At 58.4% G+C, this 19,238-nt stretch overlaps 2 protein-coding genes and 1 long non-coding RNA gene across 8 annotated transcripts in view; 1 reads left to right on the plus strand and 2 right to left on the minus strand.

Moving 5' to 3' along the window:
* Window positions 1-461: 461 nt before the first annotated feature.
* On the plus strand, window positions 462-11,750 carry MAFF (MAF bZIP transcription factor F). Of its 4 annotated transcripts, XM_036237482.1 has the most exons (4): window positions 462-727; window positions 7,128-7,352; window positions 9,223-9,288; window positions 9,949-11,750. In XM_036237482.1, the coding sequence occupies exons 3-4, from the start codon at window positions 9,253-9,255 to the stop codon at window positions 10,399-10,401; spliced, it is 489 nt and encodes a 162-aa protein (XP_036093375.1). In that variant the 5' UTR covers window positions 462-727; window positions 7,128-7,352; window positions 9,223-9,252; the 3' UTR covers window positions 10,402-11,750. The 4 variants fall into 4 exon arrangements, with proteins under 4 accessions (XP_036093375.1, XP_016017269.2, XP_036093376.1 ...); XM_016161783.2 differs by lacking the exon at window positions 7,128-7,352 and having other exon boundaries at window positions 465-727; XM_036237483.1 differs by lacking the exons at window positions 462-727; window positions 7,128-7,352 and adding an exon at window positions 3,472-3,992.
* LOC118613785 lies at window positions 2,999-4,184 on the minus strand. Its single transcript, XR_004955865.1, has 2 exons — window positions 3,980-4,184; window positions 2,999-3,474 (listed from the first exon to the last, which is right to left on the minus strand). It is a non-coding gene; the product is annotated as an uncharacterized LOC118613785 (long non-coding RNA).
* A 1,619-nt stretch (window positions 11,751-13,369) lies between the features above and the next one.
* Window positions 13,370-19,238, minus strand: part of TMEM184B (transmembrane protein 184B) — a 44,843-nt gene continuing 38,974 nt past the window's right edge. For 2 of the 3 annotated variants that reach the window (XM_016161733.2, XM_016161734.2), the window contains exons 8-10: window positions 18,661-18,855; window positions 16,652-16,672; window positions 13,370-15,717 (exon numbers count right to left, since the gene is read on the minus strand). In XM_016161733.2, the coding sequence (XP_016017219.1) occupies window positions 15,476-15,717; window positions 16,652-16,672; window positions 18,661-18,855 (458 nt within the window). In that variant the 3' untranslated portion in view covers window positions 13,370-15,475. The remainder of the gene's footprint in view (window positions 15,718-16,651; window positions 16,673-18,660; window positions 18,856-19,238) is intronic. The other variant, XM_036237484.1, reaches the window with a different exon arrangement.

Below are 19,238 nucleotides of genomic sequence, written 5' to 3' on the forward strand. Positions count from 1 at the left end.
ATTGGGCTTGAATAACTGAGATGGGAAAGAATGGGGGTACGGGTTGCCGGGGCAGGGTTGATGATCAGGAGGTGGATTTTGGCTGTGTAGTATTTTCAGCCCCCACCTGGCACCCATGTGGAAGCTCGCAGTGGAACTCAGAGAAGCCATTTCGCTCTGGAATTACAAATTTGGGACTCACGGGCATATAGATGACATTTAAAACCACGGGACTGGATGAGATCATCAAGGAAGAAGGTGTAGGTCGAAAGGAGAAGAAGCCTGGGACTGTCGACTGTAAAATGAGACGAATGACACCTTCACCCACGCGGCTCTCGCGAGGTGTCACGTGAACGCTGCCAGCCCGCGGTCTAACTCGGGATGAGAACCTCGGGGCGGGGCCTGGGTGTGGGCGGGGCCTGGGCGGGGCGGGGCTGAGGATTCAGAGGCTGCTGCGAGCCCGGGGGGCGGCCAGGGAGGTGACGTCAACGCATGACTGGGTTTTTATGAATGAAAGGAATCCTGTGAGTGAGTAATTCCGGGAAGCTCGCCTTACAACTCTGCGCGGCCCCCCGCGCCTCTCGCCGCACAACAAAACTCGGCGCGTCGCTCCCGCAAGCCCGGCTCAGAGCGACCCGCGGTCGGGACTGGAGGGGAGACGGACCAGGGCGCGGGCCGGGACAGCAGCCCGAACGGCAGCGGGACCCGCGCGTGCCAGGGGCGCCAGGCAAAGCGGGCCGAGAAGCCGGTGAGTACGCGGGTCCGGAACGGGGACGGGCGCGCGGGGCCTGGAGTCGGCAGGGTCTCTGCGCCCCGGGAACATGCCTGGGGCGGGGTTCCGGGGCCCGCTCCGTCGGCGCTCCCGTGTACCCGTCGCCCGGTTGGCTGCTGTGTAGGAAGGGAAGGGGGACAGAGGTCCGGGGATCGAGATGCGGCCGAAGCAAGCTTGGCAGGGTGCGGGGGGGTGATGGGTCCTTTCTGGGGGCGCTGGCTGGGAGGCGGCGAAGCGCGGCAGGAAGGGGCAGTGCGGTCTGGCGAGCGTCAACGTCCGCCCAGGCGGGGCCGGGGGCGGTGTGTGCACGTACGTGACTCGGTGAGAACAGTCCCTGGACCGGTGCCCGTGAGCCGGGCGTGCGCGGTTTGTTTACGTCCGAGGGCGGGCGTGCGTGTGTGTTCTCTGGCCTGTGTCCTGAGTATCCTGCCTGGTGCGCGCGCGCGCGGTGTACCGTGGAGAGTGAGAGAGTGTGTGTGTGTGTGTGTGTGTGTGTGTGTGTGTGTGTGTGTGTGTGTGTCCGCCCGCCCGCGCGCTCCCAGGCGGGTGAGGACCTTGGGGCCTGTGTACCAGCGGTGCGTACCTTGGAGAGGGTGTGCCCCCATGAGTAAACGCGGAATAGGGACCCAGGCTAGGGAAGCGGCCCCGTTCGTGGTTACACAGAGTCCGGGAATTCTCGTCCGGGCTGTCCCCCTCCAACCAGCTGGCGGCGGCTGGGTCCCTGTTCTCCCCGGAGTTTCCAGGGCCCTGGCCATGTGACCGCGGTGTTTGTTCCCCGCCCTGCAGCCCACAAGGTGGGGCAAAGTATCTATGACCCCGCCAGGCTGGGCTGGAGATGAGGTGAGGAGACCACTGCTCCCCCAGCACCCTGGTGGCCTGGCACCCAGGTCCTTATCCCCAGGTTTTCCAGGTTACTTGAGGAGGTGAACCCTCAGACTCTCCTTCATCCCAGGGTTGCCCATATCCTCAGTCTCAGGAGGAACAAGAAGGACCAGAATACCCAAAATGGAACCTTAGGACGGAATCCCAGGCTTCCTGTTTCGTGGCCACTCTGGCTGGTCCCAGTTTTGGGGCTTGTACCTGCTGGGCCTGGGAAGATGAGACAGGAGGATGGGGTGGAACTGGTTTCTGTCCTCCTGGTGGTTTCAGTTACCGGTGGGACTAGTCAGACGTACGTATTGATGGCTGGACCTGAGGACCTGAGGAGCTAGATGAGGGCCTGGGCCAGCCTGAGTTCCCAGAGTCCTCATTCTGGGCCAGGCACGGTCAACAGGCAGTGGGACAGGTGGTCTTGGTGCTCAAAGGGTTAATGTGTGAGAGGTAGGAGCCAACCTAGCCCTAACTCCCCTTTGTAGGCTCTGCAGGAAGCTTGCATTTGGCCCAGTAACTTGAGGGATGGGCTGGGGGCTAGGGATTCCTTGGCCCTATTCTGCCTTCACCCTTTTTCCACCCATAGGGCTACAAAATCATGGGGGTTGCAGTGAGCAATTGAGCTTGCTGGGGTGAGGAACCAGAGGATCTTTTAACTTTGAATCTTTGAGCCCTGGTGAGCTCTACTACCACAGTGGGAAGGAACCTCAGCATCTTTCTCTGCTGCAACATCCAGGTGGCAGAATGGGGGGAAATGAGGGGAGCGGGGAACGGCAGCTTATTTTCCAGGAGAACTGTGGGAGAGAAAGCACAGCCAGCAGCCCCAGGCCAAGGCCAGGAATGTCCAGGAATGTGTATGGTTCGGTATGGGAGGCGGCCGCAAGTAGCACAGGAACCAGGCAGGCCCATCCTCAAAGCTGGGCAGGAAACATCTCTGAGTAGGGCCAGGGGACAAGGGGAAACAGCTGTTTGACTCAGTCATCGATGGAAAACGAGCACTGAAAGATTTAACTCCCTATTGGATCACCCCGGGCCTTCACTAGGACCTGGGACCCCATGCGGGCTCCCCTGGCCTTTGTGCCTCCCTCATTCCTGACGCTTTTAGCCTGCATCGCCAGGGGCCCCATCATGGGCCAGATGCTGGGGATGAGACAGCAAGCAAACCAGATCCAGAGCCTGCCCTCTGGGAGCTTAGGTCAAGGAGAGGAGATGAGTCGAAGGAAGAGCCACGATATGAAATGCAAAACCACAGCTGAGCTGGGTGGTATGAGGCGGAGGCCGCTGAGGCTTGAGAGTGTATTGGACAGGCATACCTCATTTTATTGCGCACCGTTTTTATTGCGCTTCACGGTTATTGCGTTTTTTACAAATGGAAGGTTTGTGGTAACCCTGGGTTGAGCACGTCTATCAGTGTCATTTTTCTAACAGGCACAGGTAACAGCATTTTGTCAGCAAAGTATTTTTTAATTAAGTTATGTATATATTTTTTTAATAATGGTACTGTACACTTAATAGACTACAGTATCGTGTAAACATAACTTTTGTATGCACATATGATTTGCTTTATCGCATTATTTGCTTTGTTGTGGTGGTCTGAAATCATAGCCGCAATATCTCTGAAGTATGCCTGTCACAGGGCTCCAGCTTAGCCAGGGCAGTAGAGGAAATCTTGCCTGAGGAGGTGACCAGCGAGCCAGGTTGTCAGATCAAGCCGCGATTGTCTGTGAAGCCTTGAGGGCAGAGGCTGTGATTCATTTTTAGCCCTAAAAAGGCCTTCAGAACCTGGTACAGAATAGGTGCTTCTTGGTATTGGCTGACTGAACGAATGAATGAGCCGCGGGTCCATGAGGATCCTGGGAGACAGTGGAGAGAGAACATGGTGAAGGCCTGAAGGCCCCACTTTATGGAGTAGAGAGCAGGCTGGCATCGTAGGGTTTGAAATGGGTTGAATGTAGGTTTGTAGGTTTGTGTCAGTCATGATCCTCTGACAGCTCTAGGGGGAGGAGAGATGGGGGGGGTCAGAGGTGGAAGCAGGCAAGACTAGAGGCCAGTGAGGAGGCAGCTATGGTCATGGTTCAGCTGAAAAAGGAACCTGGATATGCTGGTGAAACAGAGGAGTGGTCAAGGCTGATTGACAGTCTCTGAGTTTGTGTTCTCATGCCCCTGCCTCCAGGAAGCCTTCACTGATTTCCTTTCCTGTCCTGTAGGGCTTCCACTCTGCCAGTGGCCCTGGAGCTCCATTCTAAGCCAGAATCTGATGCTCTAAACTCCAAGATTGTCAGTGTTAGAAGACACTTTAGGCCTAGCAGAGGTTTGGCATGTTGAGAAGCTGAAGCCCAGAGAGAGGGAGTGGCGTACCTGAAGTCACACAGTGAGTGTGAGTGAGTGGGGGAACTGGAGCTGGGTCCCCAGACTCCTGCTTCCCTGAGGTGCTGGGTTCTCCCAGTTTCGCTCCCCTTCCGTCAGGGAGGAGGCTCCGCCAGTGCTGGCTGCCAAGGCCCAGGAAAACACATTTTTTCCCTCTGTCCTCACAGAGGAAGCAAAATGGCTCAGCAGCCAGAGAAGAGCCCGTGCCAGCGGGTGGGCCCTTTGCAGGATGTCTCTGGAATGGACTGGGGGGGCCAGGGAGGGGGCTGTAGGAGGGCTTGCGGCTGCGGACTGGGCAGGGCAGCTGTCAGTCCCCCAAGAGGAAGTGCATTTCTCCACCCCACCCCCCCCACCTCCAACTGAAAGTTAAGAACCTGCAGACACTGGAGGTTGCTCTGCTGGCCTCAGAGGGCTGTGTTGGGGTGAGAGTGTGGGCCCAGGGTCAGGACTCCTGGGTTCCAGCCCACCACTGCCACCAAACAGCTGCTCAGTTGTCTCTGTGACAGAACAAGGAGGTTGGATCAGCTGCCGTCTCAGGCCCAAGATCTACCAGACTGGCCGAGTCAACCTGGCGGAGGGCCCAGCCCTTCGGCTGACCACCCAGCAGCCCCTGGCCTGGGGCTAGAGGCTGAAAACCTGAGGTTATCAGACAGTTCCCCCATCTTGTGACTTTCCCTTTGTGGTCGCCCGACTTTGCTGAGCTAGGGAATTCCTGGGCACACATGGGTGCCTCAGCCGACAGTCGGGATGTAGTTGAGGGGGCTGAGGTTAGAATAGGCAGAGAAGGAGGAAAGGAGAGAACAGGTTCAGAGCCTCCCTAGGGCCTGAAAGTACTTAGAATCAGCCAAGTGGGTGGGATCTTCAGCCATTATGTAGAACACGGGCTGGCCAACAGTTTCCACCTTGTAAGGGGCTTACTTTGGAGGGCCGTGTTGAGGATTCTGAGGTTGTGTCCAAGCTCAGTGGAAAACAGTACTGTGTTGAGAAAGATTTGGGGTCCGTGTTCAGCCTCAGTAGGAACAAGTGCTGTGGTTGACTAGCGATGCCTGTGTTGGGAGTGGGGAGAAGGACGATGGTGAGATGAGCCGGCCACCTGCCATTTTTGATATTGTCTAAGCCTCCTGTATTCTATACACTCATACTATTACAATTGCCCCGACTTTATAAGTGAGGAAAACAAGGCCCAGAGAAGAAAAATGACTCGTTCAAAGGGCCAAGCCAGGCCTCCAAGGTTCTGTATCAGCCATAGCACCCAGAGCTCAGCACTCAGCACCCAACAGGCTCTCAGTTAACCTATGTAGGGAAAGGCTTCCCCTCGCCCATCATGTCTCTCTGTATAGCCCAGACTGCCCGGGCGTCACCTAACATCCAACTCCCTGAACAGCCGTCAAGGGGCCCTGGCTATCCGTATGTCATTTGCATCGTCCTAGGAGACCCAAAACAAATCCTGGCACCTCAGAGCTGGGTGGCCGTGGAGACTGGCAGGTCCAGCCTGCTCTCCACAGAGGTGGGGAAGCAAGAGAGAGTGCCCTGTGAGGGCCACACTGGGGAGAGGCGTGTGGCTCAGTGTGGCCTCAGTCCTGGGCTCTACCCTGTTAGCTGTGTGACCCTGGACTACTGTTTTGACCTCTCTGGGCATCACCTCATAGGGTTGTTGGGAGATCAGGGCGATGACAGTGTGAAAGGGACCAGGATTCAGTCCTAGTCCTGGGGCCTTTACAAGTGTTCGGAATCCCTCCTGATGTGGGGCGTGGCTGTCACTCGGCTGCTATATGACTTCAGGCAACAGATACACCTCTCTAGATCTCCCCCTCCCCCTGGGTAAAGTGGTGAGGCGCAGGGGTCTTTCTGGGAGATGCAGAGTGGAAGTGAAGTCCCAGTGATTGCTACAGGCCTGACCTCTCCTGGACAGACAGCTATTCTCATACCTTCCCAGGCACTCACGCACGTCTACCGTTGGCTCCACCAAAACTCTGAGCAGGTAGTGTTCTTCCTGATGAGGAAGTGGAGACCCACAAAGGTGGAACGGCTTGCCCAAGGTCACACAACCTAGGAAAAACAGAGATGGGACCCAAACCCGGGCTAGACTCTTAATCCAGTGCTCCTCTCCTTGTTTCCCATACCCCGCCTGGGGGCCAAGCAGTGTGAGGACAGAACCCCTTCTGCTCCCTTCCCCTCCTCCTGGAGTCTGCACGCAGAAGCAAGGAGGCAGATGGAAAGGAAGAACTGGAGATGGGGCCGAGAGGTTTTTGTCTCAGTGATGTTCAGCAGGGCGTGAGCTTGGCACTCGGTTCAGACACAGACGAGCCGGGTGGTGGACGGTGTCAGAGACTGCATCCATCCGTACCTCCCTGGTGCTGCTCCCTGCCAGGCCCCAGGCTGGCGGCCTCAGAACCTGAGCTGACTCAGCCTGGTTCCTGCCTGGGAGCTTCCTGTCTGGTGTGCAGGCAAGGAAACAGACCATTACAAGGCAGGGGAGAAGTGCTGGGGTGGGTAGTGCCTAACAAGCCCTGGAATCAGGGAGGGCTTTCTGGAGGAGGAGATGTGTATCCCCAATGCAGGAGGATGAGTGGGAGTCTGCCAGATAACTCTGGGGGGAGAAGTGTCACAGTGTGTGGGGGTGGCCCAGAGGCAAGAAAGCGTGGGATGAGAGGAAGTGAAAGGAATTCCACGTGGCTGGAATGCTGAACAGAGGTGGGCAGTGGTGGGAAATGAGCACGGGAGCCACATGGTGGGCCTGGACTCTGTCCCCAGGATAGTAGGGAGCCATGGAGGGTCTGCGTCCGGGGATGACGTGGTCCCATTCACATGGGAAGATCCTCCAGTTGCTGTGTGGCAGATGAGCGGACATGCTGGGGCCTCCCTAAGGATGTGTGCGTTAGGAGAAGGTAGCCACATAAGAGGCCTGTACCGAAGGGTGGGATTGGTGTGGGTGGTGTATGAGGGTCTCCAGGTGGTGTCTCTGAAACATTAGGGTCCTGACTTGGGACTTTCTGAGCCTCAGTTTCCCCCAGCTACTCCATAAGAAGCCTGGGTGGCTCTGAAGACTCTCCCAGCCCAAGGACGAGGGTTACTGCCTCTGTCAGGGGATCTCTTGAAGTAACTTCCCTTTCCTGTCACACTCCTTGCTTCCCTCTAGGGTGTCAGACCCCCTAGCTGTGTGGGCTGGAAGGAGCTGGGGGATTTCTAAGAAGCCCTGGACTGTCCCCACCTCGGCCTGAGTCACATGGAGAATTCAGAAACCATTACTTGAGCTTCTACTATGTGCCAGGCACTGCTCTAAGCGCTGGGGGTACAGCAGGGGACAAGATCTCTGCTGTCGGGAGCTGGCACTCTGATGAGAAGACAGACACTGAGCAAATAGGTAAAATGCATGTGGGTGATAATAATTACATATGGTGAGAAGCGCTATAGAGAAACTTGAGGTAGGGAAGAAGATGGAGTGTGTGTGTGTGTGTGTGTATCAGGGGTTGGGCGTTCTAAATTGAGTGAGAACATGAGATTTGCAGAGACCTGAAGGAAGTGAGGAAGCAAATTTGGTGGCTTTCTAGAGCCAGGAGGATGCCAGGCAGAGGGAACAATGTGAAGGCCCTGGGGAGGAGCGTGTGTGGTGGGTTTGAGGAACAGTAAGGAGGGGGGGTGTAGCCGGAGCAGAGTTGAGGAAGGGGGACGAAGCAGGAGCTAAAGTCAGAGGGACATTTGCTGAGGCCACATCATGTATTGCTCCGTGGGCCATTGTGATGACTTCGGCTATATTCCAGGTAAGATGGGAGCCATGGCAGGGTCCTGAGAAAGGAGTAACGTGTTCTGACTTAACACACAGCCACCTTGTATCACCCACAGGGAAACTGAGGCACAGAGAGGTTAGCCGATGTGCCAGAATCCCACAGCTAGGACAACCTCCGAAAGTCCCCAGTGCGTCTGGTGCCATAGTCTGTGCACTTTCCACTTTTCCAGTGTCTCCAAGAGGCACCTGGGGCCTGCCAGAATGCGTCGGAGGCCAGCCCCTCAGGCAGCTCAAGGAACCAGGGTCTGGACCAGGGTTTCATCCCCAGCTCATGCCATTAAACTGGGCATTGCTAGTGAGGATCAGCAGGACGCTGCATCTCAGACCACCCTCCTGCCCTGTCCTCCTCTGCTCCTCACCACCAGCACCTCCCCGGGGGGATTATTAGTTGGGGAAGCTCTGGCCGTGAATGGATGGGGGAGAAGAGCAGAGCGGCTGCGGACAGAAGTGGGTTTTGGGTGACAGTCCTTTTCCCCAGCCTAGATCAGTGACCATTGGTCCCTAGAGTGTACCCTCCATGTCTCCCCAGTGCCAAGCACATGTCTGGCAAATAGTAGATGCTCAATACATGTTTTTTTGTGTGAAAATGGGGGAGACGGTGACACCAGGGGGCTGGCCTCTCCTCAGTCTAGGTATAGCTCTCCCGTCTGCCCCAGGCAGTGCTGAATTTGCTCTGGGCACCCCGGGTAGGGTACGCTTTTCCAAAATAAGGGTCTGGATGAGGGAGGCCTGGGCAGGGGGACGGGGTGGGGGGACTGGTTACATCGTATATTGACGGGGTGCCGGCTGGACTTTGTGAAAAGGCATCGACGAGTACACATGTGTTCTATGTACTTTGCTGTATGTAGGTTGTACTTTAATGAAAAGTTTTTACTTTTTAATAAAATAAAAGATACATGTGTGAGCCCCATGTGGAAGAATGGCCGGGGGGGGGGGCGGTCCATTCATCTGGCGCATACTTGTGGAGCACCTACTATGTGCCAGGCTTTGAGTTAGGCATATCAATGCAGTGGCAGGACAGGCAAGGCCTTGACCCTCACTTTGGTGGAGGAGGGGTGGGAGGGAGAGACAGGCCGTAAACCAGTCATCAAACATAAAATAAGTGCAGAAGAGGTCACTGCTATGAGGGTAGGTAAATGGGGTTCTGTAATGTGACACAAGAGGATATTAACTGGATAGGTAGACCTCTTCGAAGAGGTGGCATTGAGCAAGGACCTAAATGATGAAAAGTTGCTACAGGGAGACAAAAAGGAAGAGAACAGCAGATGCGAAGGTCCTGAGGCTGAACTGAGCTGCTCTAGGAGGCCGCTGTGGCTGGACCACTGGGATGGAGAAAAAGTGGCAAGATGAGTTCCAAGACAAAGGGGCCTTGAATGCCTGGGTAGGGAGTCTGGATTTTGTCGTAAGTAGGGGGAAAAAAGTGACCTTGGCCTCCTTTCTCCCCTAGGTCTCAGCCCAGAGAGCACCTTCTGCAAACATGTCTGTGGATCCCTTATCCAGCAAAGCCCTGAAGGTGAGGACACAGTCTCTGTTGTCCCCAGTCCCCCTCCCTCCCTGTCCCGGTTGAGCTTCCCACTCCAACTTCCCTGTCAGTTCCTGGAATCCCCAAGAGCGGCTCAGCGGGCAGCAGGAATCCATGAGGCCACAGGGAAGGGCTCTGGGCTGGGAACCAAGTAGTCTGGGCTCTGGGCATAGTCTGCGTGCCACGCCCTCCCCACCCCCCACAGCCCCCCACGCAACCCCCTCACCCCCATCCCCCACCCCCGCTGCGCAACCACTTCCCTCTCTGGACCTGCTTCCCCATCGGGACAATGTCCGCTGGGCTGCAGGACTTCAAAGGTGCTTTCCTGTTTTGTTTTGTTTTGTTTTCTGGCTGAGTCCAGGCCTGGCCGCTAGGTTAGAATTCGGGCTGAGACCTGGGGTGGCTCCTTGTGTAGTCAGACCCTGCTTGGGCGCAGCTTCCCATTACAGACTCCTGCCCCACTGCGGGGTCTCGGAGGAAGTCCAGCCAGCCCCTCACGCCTGTGGCAGTGAAGGCGGAGCACTAAGGGTGTAGGAGAGGCCCACCTGCCACCTGCTACGTGCTAGGTGCCAGGCCCAGGGTTCCGGGCCCAGAGACGAGGGTGAGACCCTGAGCCTCAGTTTCCCCATGCGCCTACTGTGCTGCCCGCAGATCAAGCGCGAGCTGAGTGAGAACACGCCGCACCTGTCGGACGAGGCGCTGATGGGGCTGTCGGTGCGCGAGCTGAACCGGCACCTGCGCGGGCTCTCGGCCGAGGAGGTGACGCGGCTCAAGCAGCGGCGCCGCACGCTCAAGAACCGAGGCTACGCGGCCAGCTGCCGCGTGAAGCGCGTGTGCCAGAAAGAGGAGCTGCAGAAGCAGAAGTCGGAGCTGGAGCGCGAGGTGGACAAGCTGGCGCGCGAAAACGCCGCCATGCGCCTGGAGCTCGACGCGCTGCGCGGCAAGTGCGAGGCGCTACAGGGCTTCGCGCGGTCGGTCGCCGCCGCCCGCGGGCCCGCGGCGCTCGTGGCGCCCGCCAGCGTCATCACCATCGTCAAGTCTGCCCCAAGCCCGGGCCCCGCGCCCGGCCCCGCGCCTGGCCCAGCCCCCGCCGCCTGCTCCTAGTGCCCGCCGCGCCGCGATCACACCCCGTTCACAAAACCACGCCCCTCCGACCCCAGAGTCCTTCCCTAAGTGCCCAAGCGCCACCTCTGTCCCCGGGTGCCATTTCTCTGCAGCCACCAGCCCTGGTGGTGATCGCACGTTCTCTGCCTGGATCCCGCCTTCCTTGTCCGACCCCCGAAACTGGGAAATCATGGCCCGTAGGATGGGGCAACTTCGGTGAGATGGGAGGCAGGATGGGGTTGGGGTCTGGGGTCTCCCTCCGCTGAAATGTCAGCTTTCTTAGATTGGGAGGATGGGATGCAGAGCAGATTAGAGGAGAGCCATCGAGGAGAAGAGGGACACCCTAATTTTGTAAACTGCTTTTTGTGCCATTTTGTGCCAATGGCGCCTCCCTGCCCTCCTGGGATTCAGGACGAGCTCTGGCCCTGTGTGTGTCCTGTGGGACTGTCCAACAGGGAAGCTGATGCTCCTGCCTCTGCTTTGGGCATGGGGCTGCCTGGCCTTCCACAACTGGGAGAGTCGTTAGAAGTTGCCTAGAGAAACCCAGTTAACCAGCGGGGTGGGGAACAGGCCTCTGAAGGGTGGGACAGTGCCCAAGGGCACATATGCTTCGGGACTGAGCTGGACCTAAAAGCCAAGTCTTCCCACTGCTGCCCCGAGACTCCAGCCATGGTTGTTAGAGGGACAGTGGACCATGACCGAAAAAGGGTGAAAGGGTCTCCCTGGCCTGGGAGATGACTCTATGAGTCAGGGGGAACGTAGAGGGACAGAGAAGGTGATACAGGAAGAGAGGGAGGAGCTGGCCAGCTAAAGAGAAAGGGGACAAAGGAGGTGACCGAGGAGGTGACCACTGTGGCAGGTTGGGAGATGAGAAGACAGATCCTGTCGTCCTGCAGCCTGCGGTGGGGATCCTTAGAAGTGAGGGGTACCACGTCTCCCCAGTCTGTCCACTGTGGGGCAGGGGCTGACTACTGCTATTGATTGCTGTTACCCTGGGAAGCCTGGCCTCCCCTCCCCCCGAAACCGTGTGCGCCTGCCCGCCCCTGCTGTTTATTTATTGCACGAATCTAAGTTATTCTCCCCAGACAGAGCCCTGGCACCCGCTCCATAGGAAAAGTGGTGTGTGGCCCTGAGCTGGACTTTATATTTTATATCTGCAAATAAATCACATTTTATCTTATATTTAGGGAAAGCCAGATGGCAACAACAACCAAAAAAATGTTTTATAAAAAATTGCCTGGCCCCCAGAATTTATTTATTTTCTGACTTACAGTAAGCGAGTTATCCGCCTTCTGTATTTTGTAGACTTTCTAAATAAAGTCAAGTTCTCTTTATCTACAGTAAAGAAATGTGTGTTCTGAGCTGTTTTTTTTTTGGGGGGGGTGGGGGTTTCCGAATGAGAGACCTAAGAGGGTCCTGCTTTTGACCCCAGGTAGGACTCTCTGCTGGGTGGTAAGGTGAGCCCCAATCTTCAGATATAGAAACTATGCGCCATCGCTAGAGGTGGGGGTGGGGTGGAGGCAGGGACCCAGAAAGGCGGTGCCAAAACATCTGTCCTTCCATCTGGGTTCCTGGAGCCAAGGATTCTCCCTGGGGAAGGCAAAGCTGGGAGGACAATGAAATGCAGGGTTAAATTTTCAGGGCATCTTTTCAGTGAGTAAACAGTCCCGCTGAGAGAATTCCCGGATTGAAGAATAATCTTTCCAGCACTTTCACATGGTGGTCTGACTTTCCACAGCCAAGTAGAAAATACTTTCCTCATGCTCCGGAAGGCACGAGGAGGTGGGGAGAGAAGTGGGTTTCTCAGTTCCAGCCAATAGGCCCGAAACGCAACCTTTGTCTCACTGGAGACTCCAAATGTACTGTGATCTCAGGCTGCTTAGCCTTCTGGGACACCCTGAGAAGGACCAAGTGACGGTACCGGTCAGGGAAATAGGGGTTTGAATCCAGGTGTGCATTTTTCTAGTCATGTCACCTTGGATGACTTTTTTTTTAAACTCCTTGCAGCCTCAGTTTACCCATCTGTACAGAGAAGGTACTTGGGGTGTAGGTATGACAAGCACTGGGAACCTTTGGGGCTGCAAGCTTGAACATGCTGAGTAAACGCTTACGAGAGTGCCCAAGCCTGCAGAGAAGGGTTCCACGTAGCCGTGTGGAGACGGTGGCGCTGGGAGAAGGTGCAGGATGTGAGCTGGGGGAGGGCCAAACCCCATGGGTGAGCTTGGTCTTTTCCCCCTCAGGTTTCAGTACTCCCCACCCCCACCCCCACCCCATCCTGACCCCTAATCCTGACCCCTAATCCTGAGATGCTGAGCTCAGGCCTGAGGAAAAGGCAGCCGGAAACTCCAGGCCTGAGCTGAGGCTGGGAATTTCCCCCGCCCCCGCCGCATTCCTGAGTGCCCACGTCAGTGCAGCCGGGCCCCAGGCCAGGCCCTGAGAAGGCATGTGGAGGTGGCAGTGGGCAGGTGCCCTGCACGGCCAGATACCCAGACACCCGGCCCAGTGTGCAGGCAAAGTGCCCACTGCCCAGCAGGTCCTGCTCCAGGCCTTGGCCCTGAGGGTGGAACCTAGGGTCACAGGGCAGAGGGTGGGCTCAGGGAGGCGGGAAGATAGCTTGCAAGGAGTGAGGACCCCGGGAAATCTCTTCAACCCCCTGAAAGACGCCTGCAGGAAGGGGGCTGCCGGTCACAAATGAACAAAGATCCATCAACGCACTGCCCACACCTGTGACCAAGGCTGGCCCATCCCTTTGGCCAGAAGAGGGGAAGGCTTTTTAGCCGGTGGACCCCAGTTCTAGTCTCTGGCCGTGTGAATCCCCCTATCACCTTACATGTTACACACTGCAAGGGTGAGGGTTTCCGAAGACACCCCCACCCACAACCACGACACCCACCCACCCCCGACACATCCACGGGGGTGGGGAGAAGGAAAAAACCTCACCCGCAGGCAGAGATTTCAATACAATCTATATGATCTCATATATATCTTTCTCGATTTATTTGCTCACTTCTGTCACGCATTTAAAATGTCACAGAGACCAAAATAGAGCGACTTTCTGGTGGAACTCATGGCAGTCATACACAAGATACAAAACTAGGGGACTCTGTCTTCTCATACATCATACAATTAATTTTTCAAGTATTTTTTATATACAAAGAGCTACTCTATCAGGAAAAAAAAAAAAAAGACAAGGTAGGTTATGCATCCTAGGAAGGAGGGGTGGCTTGGTCAGGCACGAGTTCCCAGGCCCCAGCCCTCACCTCCCCAGGGGCCACTGGCTCCCTGCCACTGAGCTATAGGGCAAGCGCCAGGGCGGCAGAGACTGGGGGCAGGGAGTCGGCTGCACACTTTGGCCTGGAAGGAGAATCAGAGAAACAGATTTCGTGAAAGGAAATGGTGGGAGCGGGGACAGAGGTCATCTTCAGACAGCCTGCATCTCCTCGCTGCCTTCCGGGGCAGCCTGGTATCAGGACCACTGGACAGGGGCCGGAGAGCTAGCCTTCAGTAGCCTGCACGCAGGCTTCTGTGCCCCCGAGGGGCCGGCTTGGTCATAAGGGCCAAGTGCCCAGAAGGACAACTTAGGGATGGAACCCCCCACTTGACCCCCGCCACGGTTCATTCCAGGAATGAGCAGGAGGGTCCCCGGCAAAGCTGCAGCCAGAGCAGGGCCCTTCCCCCTCACCCCGCCCCTTCCCAGGCTGCTGCGCCCAAACCGAGTGCTCTCAGGCAGGACGCTCTGCAGTACGAGTGAGCTTCACGTCCACCTCGGGGCTCTTCCTAAGACAGCGGCCAGTGCAAGCCCAGCCTTCCTGGGGGCTCCGGCCCTAGGAGGCTCTAAGTATATGGTTGTGGAGGTGGGTGAGGGGAGGGGACTGGTGGTCCTGGCCGCCCCTAAGGCCTGTCAAAGGGTGCCTGGCCCAGCACTGCGGGGTGCTCTGAGTGCCAGCAGCTTAACAGAGTCCCTAGAAAGTGTCTGGGACAGACTGAGGGACTTCAGAGGGGGAGCTTTCATATGTGACTAAGGCACAGAAGAGATGGGCTGGGAGGACAGACGAGGCAGGACACCAGGCCCCTTGTGAGTGTGGGGACAGGGAGAGGAGCCTGGGACTACTTCACACCCCCCCGCACCCCCCCCCATCCCAGCCCCCCGCTGCATGCCCCAGCCCTCCACCCTCCCTGGAAGCTGGTCTGAAACATGAAGGCTCAGACCCTTCACCTGAAAGGGGAGGGAGAAGCCCCAGGGGGGGACAGGACCCAGCAGAGGTTCTGGTAGCTCGGCCTGGGAAGGAGAGTGGGAGCCCCTGACCCTCCAAGCAGCCAGGAAGCAAGGGCTCTGCCCCAAAATGCTCTCAAGACCCCGAGTGAGGGGGCGGTGTGGGCTGCTAGCTGTCCTCAGCAGGCCAGGAAGAAAGGGCATGAGGCAGGCAGAGGCGCGGCCACAGAGAGGACACCCAGGGCCCCAGGGACCCTGCTTGGAGAGGCTTCATCAACAGAAGAAGGGCCCAGAGGCACGGGAGCACCCTTCCTAGTGGGACCCATGGCTCTTGGTGTCTGGCTCTGATCCCTGCAGCATGCCAGGCAGGCCTGGGTCAGGAGGGGGTCCACGGAGAGCTCTGCATTCCCTCCTCCAGCCTCCTGCCCAGGGTGAGGCTAATCTAGCTCTGGACAAGGGTGGCCAGGGGAGGGAGCAGGCGGGAAGAACCGGGGTTGTGTATTGCACGGTGTTAGGGGTGGGGCTGTAAGTCTCATGGGGGAGGGCGATGACCTGGGGGACAGGGCTGAGAGGACTGTGGCTGCTGGTCCCAATATGACACCACCATGGGACGAGCAGCAACGGTGTGGGAGTCTCCCCCAGCGTCCTCTGCCCCTCGCCCGGGCAGTGCAGGCTCGGCCTTGTAGAAATATTCCTAAAGGCTCGAGGGAGGGCCTGGGCTGTGCCCTGGGCAGACAGCGACTGGCTGTTCCTCTGGAAGCAATACACGAGTGTTCTGGTCCAATAAATTAAAGGGCAATGCCAGCGCTGTGCCAGCCTGCCCCCTGGCCAAGATGCTGAGCCTCCCCGCAGCGGCCACACCTAGAACTCGTCATCGGAGCTGAGCAGGAGTGTCTTCTCATTGTCTCGGGCGCCTCCGACGCTGTGGGAGCGTGAGAGGCCGTGGGCACCGCCACGCCAGGTGGGTCCGGGCTCCAGGGTGGACTGCTGCGTGTACTGCTGGTAGGCGGGCGAGAAGTTGTGAATGGCATCCTGCACGATGTCGTGAGGGTTCATGGTCTCCTTGAGGCTGCTGGAGATGCTCTTCATGGGGGCACAGCGGCCTGCAGGGCACGGGCAGGTGGTGGGGGTGAGGGGGCTGGAACGGAGGGAGCAAGGCAGCTCAGGGCTGCCCCTGGCCCGGACCCATTCCCCACCCCAAAGCTGTTGCCACCCGACCGCCTCCCCCCGCCCGGGACCGAGAACAGGGTCCTGGACATGAGGAGGCGCAGGCAAAGAAACGGCGCCACTGGCCGGGGTGCAGAGCAGAGAACCCCTGAAGGGAACAGAGGTAAGCAGCCGCTGGGGCCGAGTCTGGCAGCGGGGACGGGGCCTGGGGTGGAGACTGGCACGGCGCCGGCAACGAGCTGGGAACGTCCCAGGGAGGCCGGGCCAGGCCGGGCCAGGCCGGATATCAGCTCAAGACCTGGAGTGTTGAGGAAGGGGGCCCGGGAGCCAGGGGTGCCCCGGCTCCACGGGTGCTAGTCCCGCCCACCCTCTTGGGGGCGTGCCGTCAGGACAGCTGCAGGAGCCCAGGCCCGCAGCAGGGCGGGCTTCTTCACCAGCTGCCCCCTGAGAGCAGACACCACCCACCCTGCTTCCTCCTAATTCCCTCTGATGAATCGTCCCCACAGACTCGGGGTGAGGGGGGAGGGGTGGCGGGAAATGGCCCAGGCCACAAAACCGGAGGTAAGGGATGAGCCCGACTCGCATCCAGGTCTTCAGAGCAAGCTCGCCTGCCCCTTCCACCCTCACGATGAGCGCTGTGCCTCAGAACTCAGCAGAGCATGTTCCAGATCAACGACAGACAAGGACAGAAGCAGATGAGCTCTACGGAGGGCGGCCCTTGGCAGGCAGGTGCTCTGGGCTCTGCCACCCAGGAGCGTCCATGAGGGAGAAGATGGGGACACAGAGAAGGAGCTAGGGAGAGAGGCATGCTGGTGACAGTAACCAGGACTGACGTGCAGGACAGACGTGCACACTGAGAGCAGAACCTACCGTAAGGGCCATATGTTGGCACTGCCCGTGGCCAGACCCGGGACAGAAGCGCGGGGTGGGGGAGGAGGGGGAGAGAAGCAGGAGAAATAGAGAAGACAAGAGACAGCTGAGTGAACGCCACGCGCCCCCAGAGGCAGCGCTCACCACCCGCCCTGCCGCCTCCGCCCTCCAGGCCCCGCCGGCCCAGGCAGACCCAGCTGCCCCAAGGGGTGACTCTCAAGGGATGTCACTGAAGGATGACGCCTCCTGTGGCACTTCCACTTTCTTTTCTTTCGGCGAGGGGAGGGGAAACACAAATGGCGGACGCCCAGAACGGCGGCTAAAGTTCAGCCTCCACCTGAGTCAGGAGCCCCTCTCCCCGACTTGTCTTCAGGTTTGGCTGGAATTGCCAAGCTTGTGCCTCATGCTACAAACCTCATGACACTTCACAGACGGGACACTGAGGCTGGGGCGGGCCCTCATGTGCAGATCACACTGTGGGGCCGGCTCCCCCCGCCTGACTGGAGGGCGAGAAGGGCTGGGCCCCACAGTTAGCGGGAGCGAGCAGGCCAGAACCAGCACGGAGGGGACCAGGGTGAGCAGCAGCTTCCGCTGGCTGGGCTGGGGTCCCGGCCAGAGCTGCACTGCTGGGAGCGGACGTGTCTGGGGGTTGTGGGTGGGAAGACGGCCCCCGGCATGCGCTGAGAGCCTCTGCACGGCCCCCATGTGCAGAAGTGGTTCCTTACACCACTTTAAACCCTCCCAGGCTCCAGGCACAAAGGTGACTCTCCCAAGGGCACAGGGTCTGTCAGGATCGGGTACAGGGGACATCGCCCTCAACACTGGCAGAGTGCTTGCAGTACCCTTCCAACCAGGGAGGGGAGGGCCTGGTGGGCAGCGGGTGGGGCAGGAGCCGCGGCCAGCACAGGGCCTGGCACCAGGTGGGTGTGTGGCCCACAAAATGGAACACTGCCTGCAGCCGGGAGAACGTGGTCGGCGCACGGTCCAGTCCGTGCCTCTGGCCACCGCACAGGCAGGGTAAGGCCTCCTCCCAGCCAGGGCCAGAACCGGGCAGCGAGTGGGCGGGGGCCGAGGGGCCCCTCCGTGCCTCACCCACCAACACCCGCTGCCTCTACCTACTCTGCTCAGGACGCGGCTCCCTGGGGCCTGGGGTGGGCGCTGTAGGGGGTGGGCCTGGGGAAGTGAGCATCTAGCCCCTGGCCACTCGGGGGACGAGCCTGCAGCAGCCGAGCTCGAGCTCGGGGTGGATGCCTTAGACCAAGAGGCTTCCCTCCCAGGCCTCCTGCCTCCTCTCCTCCTTCCGGGCATTCCCAGCCTCCTCTTCCTGCCCCCTTGGGACATGATGTCCCCTCCCTGCCCAACAGCAGCCAGAGGCAGCCCCTGCCCCCCACCCCCTGGGGAGCTCTGAGAGCACAGACTGCAAGGCCCCAGCCCAAACCCACTACTGCAGAATCTCTGAGGGTGGGGCCCAGATGCAGGCTTTGAAGACTCCAGTTCGTAGACTCTCCAGTGTGTTTAATGTATAACAGGGGTCACCGTCTCTGTTTCAACTAAGAAGATTAGTAGGTGTAAAAGAAAGCTGTTAAAAGCTATTACCATCTCAAGTTTGTTTCTGAGAAGTAATCAGGTTTAAAAAAAAAAAATAACAACTTTAGAGACAGAAGAATTATAGGATAAAACAGATCACTGTGTCTGATATTAGGAACCCTTAGAAACTTATTTATTCTAAAATCTCCATCCTGACTTTCCCATGGGGATACTGTGCCATATCACCTTGGGGTCTCCCTACGCTAGACCTGCTGCAAGAGGTAGGTGGACCTAGCTTTTAGGCACACCCCCACCCTGTGACAGGAGCAGAAGGAGCCTTGACCTCTGAGGCCTCTTTCCAACATGTAAACTGTTGGTCCCCGACCCTTCCGCAGGACACTGGGAGGCAGGGGGGGCCCTGGGCGGACTGGGTGTGCTCCCCCTGCAGAGGGAGGGGCGGTCTTCAGGACCCTGGTTCATACCTTGCGCGTCCAGCCTCTTGTCGGCGTAGACCTTGTAGGTGAAGGCGTGCCGCAGGGCCAGAGCTGCGAAGAACATCTCCACGCAGATGATGAAGTCCTGGTAGCCGGCAGCCACGGTGCCCTCGCCCACTGACACGCGGGCGGAGTGGATCTTGGGGATGGCCCCGCACTTCTCCAGGATGGCCAGGAGCATGCCTGGAAGGGGAGGGGCGGGTGTCTGGCCCGGACTGGACCCCCCTCCCAGTGTCTCTTCCTCCATGCAGCATCCCGAAATGCCACACCCCGCAGGGCCCACCGTCACTCCTGGAGGGCAGGGTTGCCAACACAAAGCCAAGGCCTCCTGGCAACCCCACTCCCCCAGCTCCTTTCCAGCCACCAACAGAGATGTCGCTGATGGTTTGGGGTCCCACTGAAGCTCTGCCATGGCTCCTATCACGGCCCCCAGGGGCCCAGACTCTTCATCCGGTGGGTGCCCGTGGACAGAGGCCCCTTTGAACTCCAGGCCAGGATGCCCAGGGACAGCAAGCAGAAGGAAAGCAACGAGGCTTAGGGGACAGGGCGGCAGAGGCCGGCCTCAC

The sequence above is a fragment of the Rousettus aegyptiacus genome, unplaced genomic scaffold (assembly GCF_014176215.1).
Source record: "Rousettus aegyptiacus isolate mRouAeg1 unplaced genomic scaffold, mRouAeg1.p scaffold_m13_p_2, whole genome shotgun sequence".
Classification (NCBI taxonomy): Eukaryota; Metazoa; Chordata; class Mammalia; order Chiroptera; family Pteropodidae; genus Rousettus; species Rousettus aegyptiacus.